The sequence below is a fragment of the Molothrus ater genome, chromosome 9 (assembly GCF_012460135.2).
Source record: "Molothrus ater isolate BHLD 08-10-18 breed brown headed cowbird chromosome 9, BPBGC_Mater_1.1, whole genome shotgun sequence".
Lineage (NCBI taxonomy): Eukaryota > Metazoa > Chordata > Aves > Passeriformes > Icteridae > Molothrus > Molothrus ater.
The window spans coordinates 27,491,973-27,501,273 of NC_050486.2; the positions used below are offsets into that span (position 1 = coordinate 27,491,973).

At 41.7% G+C, this 9,301-nt stretch overlaps 1 protein-coding gene across 1 annotated transcript; it reads right to left on the reverse strand.

The window, feature by feature from the left end:
• Positions 1–6,112: 6,112 nt before the first annotated feature.
• TACSTD2 (tumor associated calcium signal transducer 2) lies at positions 6,113–7,042 on the reverse strand. The gene has a single exon (XM_036388296.1). The coding sequence runs from the start codon at positions 7,040–7,042 to the stop codon at positions 6,113–6,115; it is 930 nt and encodes a 309-aa protein (XP_036244189.1).
• Positions 7,043–9,301: the final 2,259 nt, after the last annotated feature.

Below are 9,301 nucleotides of genomic sequence, written 5' to 3' on the forward strand. Positions count from 1 at the left end.
ACCCAAGGCTTGTGTGTGTCCTAGCTGTCAGGAAATGAAGAACTGAGATGAAAGCTCTCATTAATGGCCTTACTACACTTGGTATTTTCTTCCTTTTATTGTTTTCTCTATCTAGCATTCTCCATCCCTAAGCCATTCAGGCCTTCTACCATGCTTTCTATTATTTTTCCACCTCAGTGTCTCCACTTTTTATTGAATCTGCTGAAAACACACTGGTTTGGAGTTTCTTCTTTGCATGTTTCTTTTTGCAATTATTTGTTTCTCCAGTGCATTATTTAACTCTGTATAGAGCATATAGGACTTATTCCTGTATCCTTGGCTAAATTCTCTTAAAATCAATGGATGCTTTGAGTGTGGAAGGATGAGGCTAAAAATTGTGCTCTACATTTTGCACTTCTAAAGTTTCCCCATGCATCATTGCTTGCAATTAAAACTCCAAAGCAGACAAGCAGCAAATACAGCACAGGTAATTATAGGATCTATCAAATACCAGCACTAAATATATCTCTAGATGAAAATCTGGTAAACAGTTGGGCAATTGGAAAGTTATAGAGTGTTTGGATTTTTTTTTTTCCTTTAAATACATGTGTAGTGGAAAAAACATTCTAACTTGTAATTTATATTATTGCTTCTCTTGAATTTTAATGAAGACATAATGAAGACATGTGCATACAACTTTTTTCTTTTTCTTGAGGAAATAAAATAGAATATTCTTTGGTAAAGAGAGGTAGATTAAGACAGTTTTGTGGCTGAGTTTTTGTTTACAAGCCTCATCTTTTCTACAAAAAAAACTATAATTCTCATTTCAGAAGAAGACCAGAAAGCAAATTTAAAATGTTAGGACTGCAGAAGACCTATTTAGAGGTCATAAGTGATTTCCTAAGTCCAATTAAACAATTAACACCTTAACAGGTACAATTTTCCTGTGTGGGTGTGTCCATTAGTATTTGTGTATCTCTTTATATAAGTAGTTGTTCTGAATTAAATGAGGTTTTGTATATGTATGAAATTACTCACACAAACAAATGCCAAATCTAATAAAAGTAGTGAAAAGTACTTTAACACTGAATATAAAAAGTATTTTCTGTGCTTGGTAAACAAATACTTTAGTGTTTGGTACTAAAGTCTCTCTGGTACCAATTTTGATCATGACAAATAAAAAGTTGTCAGTTAAAATATACAGTCTTCAGCTTCAAATGAAAAACTCACGATAAAATATTAAAATATTTGAGTTTTATATAAATCCAAGGAAAAACTAATTATTAATTGATAGTATTGTAATTCAACTTTCAGTGTAATTCATTTCTGTTCATGAATGCTGGGCTAAAATCCTGGCTGAAAAAATGCACTCCATCACCTTCTGCAAATCAGAAATTGGATTTAATTCCATTTAGTCTGTTTGGCCAGTTGAAATATCAGGAGTTCACATTCATTTAAAAGATCAGACAATGCTTTTCATTAATGTCAAGATTTTTTTGTGTTGTGTTATGTACTAACTGTCCTTTGCCCTCCTCTTCCCCACTGAGATACCAGTCAGAGGATACTCTTTAAGAATTGAATAGATATTAACTATTGTTGCATATTATCTCTGGTTATGTTTTCTAAAAAGTAGATTTAAAATCCAGAAAATGAAGTTACCGAACCACGCAGAAATTTACTGTAAAACTGTTCCTCTAAAAGTTGTCATAAAATTCAATGCCCAATTTAATTGCAAAACATGAGTGAAGAGGCTGGAAATAAGGAGTGCTCTTTTTGTTGCCTTCTACTTGTTCCAAGCAGCTTTTCTGGGTGCAACCAGAGCAGCAAAAGTGCTGAGATTTCTCACTTCAAACCTTACAAGGCCAGGCATTTATCTCAAAAGATAAATTTGTCTCAAAAGAACCACCTGAAAAAGGTTGGGTGCATATACCACCAGTACTGCTGGGCCCACATGTAAAAACCTCAGTGGAAAATGAGCAGAGCACATTTTCATAATTCAATCTTTCATTTAGATAATGCAAAGTGTCCCTAATTGTTTCTGTGGCGCTTGATTGGAGCTGGAGTGGGGCTGTAGGAGTGTCATCCCTCAGGGACCAGGGATCATCAGGCAAATGAGATCTGGATCTTGTCAGGCTGCCTGGCACGGATGAAATTTTAACTAGGTGAAGCTTGGTACAAGAGATTTGGTTAGAACTGCTGAAAAATAATAGTAAAAGTTCTGGAAACTCGTTTTTCCTGCTTTGATAGCAATGGTAATGACTAAAGATTAATTTTAGCATTTGCAAGAAAAAAAAAAAAAGTAATTGCAGTATTTAAAACCCTGAGGCAAATCAGTGGAAATGCTTTGGAAAGGATAATTATACCTGTATAAGGAAGATCAGTTTAATAGCATTAACTGGCCCAATTAAGGAGAAGTGGAGGAAGTGCCAATCTGTTACTTCTTTAACTGTTCACTGAAAAAGTGATTTCAATATTTGAGCAGTAAATATTGGTTTGGCTTTTTCCAGGATGGTTCCCCAAAGTTTAAACATTTTGAGAAGCATTGAAGGGATCTTGTCTCCAGTTGTCCATAACATCCCAGAGGTGTTTCAAGAGGGACCTCAGTGTATTTACATGGCAGTTGTTAAGATTCTCATCAGTAAACTCATCTGGCATAATCCCAGTCTAAACATACCTAAAAGTAATTCTTAAGTGAGGGAAGATGGGACAAAAAGAGGATTCTTTGCTGTTCCCCAGCAGCAGCAGCAGCAGGTTGGACTGTTTTGCCACTGCTAAGAGCCAGAGGCTGCAGAGTGGTGAGTGCAGAGGAGGATCTGCTGCCAGGAGTTTTCCCGAGGGCTTCCCTCTCTGACAAACAGTGATGTGTGTGTTTTTAATGCAGGTGTGGAGCACCCAGGTGTGTGCTCACAGCAACACCTACAAACCAGCACGGGCATTTAGTGTCAGAGAATTCCAGGGCACATACTCAGAGATATCAGCAGACATGGATTTTACCAGGGGGAGTAGAGAGAACAGAGTTTAAGAGGGTTTTAATCCTTATCTTTCATTTCCTTGCTGTAGTGCTGCCATTGCTTCTGGCACTGTGCTCAGATCGTGAGTGGTACAGAAGTTTTAGTTGAAAGCGAAGGCCAAAGCTCACTTGGTGCAGTTGCCCAGGGGTAGTGGCACTGTGTGCAAAGGGCAGCTCTGGCCTCTTCACAGTTGGAGTGCAGACAGGGGATTTTTTTCCTCTGCACATGTTTAATTTGAGCTTTCCAAGGCAGCCAGTTGGAACTGCAGAACATAATTTAGGCAGCAGCCAGCTCTGGCCTTGTTAAAGCAAGCACACCCCCCTGTATAACCCAAATAGGCAGCAGCACAAAGGCACTCTCTGCTATCACCCACAGAACCCAGAACCCACTGCAGAGAGCACAGGGCATAATTACTTAAATAAAACAAGCAAACATTCCATTAAAACAGGATGATGTAATCAGGGAAAGGATAGCTAGAAATCTTAGAGTTAACAGCCTCAAAATGTGAATAGTAAAAAGCACTTTCATTTTGTAAAGTTTAAAGCTGGAAAAGGGCTCATTGTTTCTTTTTCAGTGAGAATATCAGGAGTGGTAAGTCAAACAGGCAGAATGTGATGGGCTGTTACAATAAAATATGAGATCTGCCATGTGCAAAAAAGATTTGGTGTGAGAGGTGGCAGGAGAGAAATGAGTACTCAGCAGGGGGCATGGGTCTGTTTGGTTTATTCAAGTCCACATCCTACAGTAGCTCAACTCAGTTTTATTCAAGTAGAATGATCTAGTCAAGGAGAGGTTCTCTGAGCTCTGTGCTTCAATTGATCTCATTTTATTGATTAACTGCAGATATCTTATCCCTCCTATTCACCAACCCTAGTGCATTTCCAGTCCCTGACCAGTGTGCAGTCCACTGTGCTGAAGGACTAGCAAAGAAATAACCAACCATAACTCAGGGCTTTCATAGGGCAGTCCTTTAATGAATAATAAAAATTTGAATGGCACTACAACAGCCTCTCTTCTCAGTCTCAGCTACTAAAAAGAAAAGCAGGAGCCAAGGAAAGAGGCTGACACTGTTAAGATTTTTTTCAACAATTAGTCACTTTAGCCTCTCCTACCGAATGTTATGTCTAAGCGTTTATATTATAATATAAAATCTCATCATTCACCTTGAAAATAATATTTTTCCTATGATGGAAAAGAGAAAAATGCAGGGATTTTAAAAGACTGGTGAAAACCACTGTAGATGTCCAGAAAAGGCTGTACATCTCATGATCCCTGATCAAAGGACAGCACCAGCCTCTCAAACACATGGCTTTGACCTGCTCTGCATAAGTTAACAAATTGGCTAAGCAATGTACTTGGAAAATTTTTATTCTCATCCTACATTTCTTCAGCTGAGGGCTGCTCAGCTCTAGATTTTTAATTATAAATGTCTACTTGTGAAATTGTGTGGAGTTGGGCTAAGTTCTGAGTTTTCCTATGACATGGAAAGATCCAGCCTAGATCTCAAATTCTCACTTCATCTTCTCTCAGACAAATGTGTATTCCTGACTGACAAACAACCAGCTTCAACGTGTTGCTGCAAGGCACACGATGAATTATAGACCCTGCTCCAAAACTGTGAATGTATTAATGCTGCTGCTGCTGCAATTGCATACAAATCTTATTTTGGGAAAACGTGATGCATCTGCCCCAAAGTATGTAACCAGGATTTTCCAACAGGTAAGTGAACAAGTGTGAGGTCAAATGGAAATGCTGCATGTTGAACCAAGTGTTATTACCTAACAGTGTCTATAAACAAAGGCAGAATCAGAATCAAAGCCTCTTCCCTTTTTTCCCTGATATCCCTTCCATTCAGTAGAACTAGAGCTGCATTTTGGTGGTTTGCCGTGGAAGCAGCACATTCCTGACTGTTGTTAGAATTACAAATGAGCAACACTGAAACTAATTCAGAGAAGAAAAGAGCTGCTGGGCCTGTGGCAGTGCCCAGGTGGAGCAGGTGCTGCTGCAGGAAGCAGAGAGCGTGATGGACTCAGACATCCACATACAGCACAGAGAATGGAGCTGACAATATCTCAACATTCAACAAGCAGCATTATTTTCTTTAAAATGTCCTTCACAGACCACTCCTGGTCCAAACAGGGATGCAGCAGATGAGCAGGTAGCAAAGCAGTCTAGTTGTATGTTGGCCAAATTCCAAGTTCAGTAATTACACTCTGCTCTTAAATTCCCCCCACACTCAGTTGGAATAAAGCTCTTTTTCTGCCTGTCCTGGAGCATTGTGCAGTGTTTCTGTGAAGCTGTACAACACTGAAAAATATCTCCTCCCATTAAAACTGCCCAGGGAATTTAGGTAGACAGAAAGCTATTACCAGAGCTGGAATGTGGGCAGAACACCAAGGTTAACTTACACTTGCATGGGGATCAAGAGATCTTTGCTGACGAGGAGTGTCAGACCCTTATTAAAGAGCACAAGTGGGAATAGCTCACTGTGCTGCCTGAATACAAACCCAGGAACTTGGGATCTCCGCCCCTGGAAGCGACCCAACACCTGGGATGTTTCCTAACAAATCACTCTGATGTTGCAGAGTATCTTAGCATTATCTTATAGGATTAGTTAGTAATATTCATGAAATTATTTGCTGATAAAAAAAGTTCCAGAAACTTTTGTTTTTCAAAGCCCCCATGAACTAAAAACAAACTGCATTTTAAAGAAGTCTACCATGAGAAAAGCAGCAATATAGCCCAAATATGCTGAGGCAAGTGTTTTAATTTCAGTAAATAGATACACCAAGAACCCCACAGAGTATTTAAGTATTTAAGCAATCTGAGCCAGGCCTGCAGCAGGAGTGAAAGCCTTCTGTGTTATGTTAAATAGACAGCTGTAACAGTTTTCTTACCCTCCAAAGCAGGAGTCATTTAAAATATTTAGGTAACTGACTCCCAAATTCATTTCTACCCCAAAAATTTATTCTAACTAAACAAGAATAATTTAGAACATTCACTGTACAAATTCCCGTAGGAAGGAAAAAACTCCAAATCCATCACATACACCGAGTCTGTTCTTTGTATTTTGTGCCTTTTTCTTTTCCTTTTCTTCCTGTGGTTGCCGTTCTTCTTTCAGCTCAGGGCAGCTCTAAGCTTGGGCCTTTAATTTCCCTCATTTCTTTACACTCAAATTTTTTATATGTCCTTCTGTGCAGCCACCTGAGGACGAGCAGCACGGCGATGCCAATGCCAGCAGTGAGGAGCACCACGGTGACCACAGCACCAATGCCAGCTGCCAGCTGCCTCATGGAGAACTCTGGGGGCTTTTCATCCACATAGTAAATCCCGAGCTTCTCAATAGCCAGAGCATCTCCGTTGACCGAGACAGTCAATCTACTGTTGGATGGAAACACGGAGTCATTGTTCACATCTTTTTCAAAGTAATAGGCCACGTCAGCTATATCTACATCCCACCTGGGTTTCTTGTTCTGGTCCAGGCGGATTTGGATAAGGGGGGGGTCGTACTTGATGGCCGCGATGTACTTGGGGTGCAGCTTGTACCTGCTCTCAAACAGCTGCGTCAGGGCCTTGGCCACGTCGGGAACGGCGAAGGCACTGGAGCTCCTCTTGTGTGTCAGCTCCATGTAGATCCACCTGGTCCGGACCAGCTCGCTGCAGCTCAGGCTGCTGCCTCCCTTCTCGGTCCTGCGCACGCCCGCAGTGTTCACGCACCAGCAGGTGCTGGACTGGTTGCACTGCCTGGCCTTAAACACACCGCTGTCCTCGCAGTCGGGGTTGTACATGCCATCGCTGTCTGACACCCCCTGGGGAGGTCTCCAGAGGCGCTTCTCCTTCAGGGGCATCATTTCTGCCTTCATCAGGAAGCATTTAGAAGTCAGGGTTGAGCAGTCTACAGGGTGATCTGAACCTGCCAGCCTGCAGGTGCAGTTCCCTGGGCCGTCCTGGGCACACACTGCCCACTTGTTGGTCTCACAGGTACAGCTGTCGTGGGCTGGTGAAGCGACTGCCAGCATCACACCCAGCACAACCCCAAACAGAGGCTCCATAGTGCAGGAGAAAAGCACAGATAAAGTCCTGAGCGACAGCAGGCAGCATCCAAAGCTTTAATCCACTAATGGAGGCTGCTCATTCCCACACACTGGCGTGCTGCTCCCTTTATTGATTCAAATCAGACCCACCAAACAGGTTCTTCTTCCAAAACATCTGCCATCTCCTTCCCAAATCCCAGCCAGCAGCTTCCCAGCTCCCTGTTACTTCTCAGGGAGTGGCACCTGCCTCCAGCTGCCTCCCTCGCTCCTGCTTGATGAGGAAACAACAGGGAAGAAAAGAGACAGCAGCCAAACTCCTGCCATGGGCTTCCGTTATGGATTAAAGACGAGCAGCTGGCCCTTTTCCTTATTTACACTTTGTATGGACTGTATGCAAATGGCTGTTTAAAGAGGTTCTTCCTTTTCTGCAGGAAATCCTACTCCTCCATTTCCATCATGGTTGTTCCTGTGTCTTTCACTGCACAGCACCTCTTATCATTCCACTATCTAGATTCTTATCAGTTATGGACTTTCTACTTCCATAGCTTTATTAAATAAAACCTTTGGGAGTTTGATGGTTGCTGCCTGGGGCATCTGCTGTTCCAAGAGGAACCACAGCTGACCAGGTTGATGGCTGCTCTCCTGCAGAAATCCTCATTTTCCAGCATGGAAAGCTTCTCTCCCACCTTTCCTTTGGCACATGCTCATCCCAAGGCAGCACTAGGAATACTGATTTTCATGCTTATGTTGCCCTTACAAAGTTGTTTGTTATGTCTTAAGAAATTTTTCAATCTGAACTTTAATGCCTTTCACAGAACATTCCAGGGGCTCTCAACTCTCCCAGTGTTCTACAAACCTGTCTTACCATTTCCATGTGCTTTGGCAGCAGCTGACAAAGATTTTCCAGTTTGCATTAAGTCAGTCCCATTCATCTGATTTGCCAAACCCTGTCAGACTGTTTATAAATCATTATTTTGAGACCAGTAACGACCACAGAGCAGTGTGTGCACTGCACTCCCAGCCACGTGCCTTGCAGTCAGCTCCTACCTGTGTGCTGCTCACCTGAGCACTGCCCCACTTCCAGGGCCTGCCAGCTCCTGCACTCGTGGCTCTGTGCTCACTGGGAAGGACCCTGCCTGCCAGGGAATAGGTGTAAAATCAGAGCTCCACATGGAAATGGGATGTAAATACCCTCTGCCAAAGCAGGACACAATCTGGATATTCCTTCAGGTAATAATAACCGCAGTTAGCTTTCTTGGAAAATAATTGAGATCTACGGCTAAAACCACTATTAAAACTGCCAGGTAAGTCAATTTGTCATGTTGATGATTCTATAATAGTTTAGCAACTCTTTTCCCATTTCTGAGTCATTCATTTACCCACACTACAATAATGTCCTTTTTTCTTTTAATTTTCACATCCCTCCTTCAAAGTCAAAATCCATTTAACTATCACCTACCTCCTCATATCTTGTCTATATTTTATTTCACATTATTTAAATGCCAAATGTGAAATATAGTTCAAAATAAAAGTGCACTTCTTCATTGACTTTTTCTTTTACTGGTGGATTTTCCCCTCTGTAAATAAGGAAGGAACGGACTTACTTTGAAGACAAGTTTTTCCAACTATATATATATGTGTATATATGTATATATCCAACTACTTATATATATTTATATATATTTTAAAAATGTAATGCCTCTATGACACCAAAACAAGTATTATTTCTTTTAATCCATGCTAAGCTGCAACAGTACTACAAGAGTTAATTATTTAGAACAGCAGGCTGTAAAAGGAATAATCCTGTAGGAAATGTGGAGTGCATCATTTCTTTGGTGATCTCTGCTTCCATGGAAACAATTTCTCAGCACAATTCTAAACCTTGTAAAAGTAGGGCAGTAGGTCTATGTAAAGCAGCAATTAAACAACCTGAATACTTTTATCTAGGCCATTAAATACTTTGTCCAGCATCACATGTGATTACAGTGTTCACTGGGATGTTAAACCACCGGCTGCTTCCCGTGGGGATGGATGAAGCCCTTATCCCTCACTTCCTCGGGGCTGCACAGCACCAGCACAGCACCTCTCCCTCCTGTGCAGACACCTGGGGTGCTCAGCTGTGCCACACCCTCCTTTTGGGGTGCACTGCTGTGCCACACCCTCCTTTTGGGGTGCACTGTCCTCCTCCACAGCCTCTCTTGTCCCTACAGCCACTCTGTCCTCAATGTTCTGTGATCTGTGATCCAGAATCCCCCATGATTTTCTTTTTTTCTGAAG

Coding starts and splice junctions, on each gene's coding strand:
- TACSTD2 (XM_036388296.1), bottom strand. CDS start 7,042: ATGGAGCCTCTGTTTGGGGTTGTGCTGGGTGTGATGCTGGCAGTCGCT.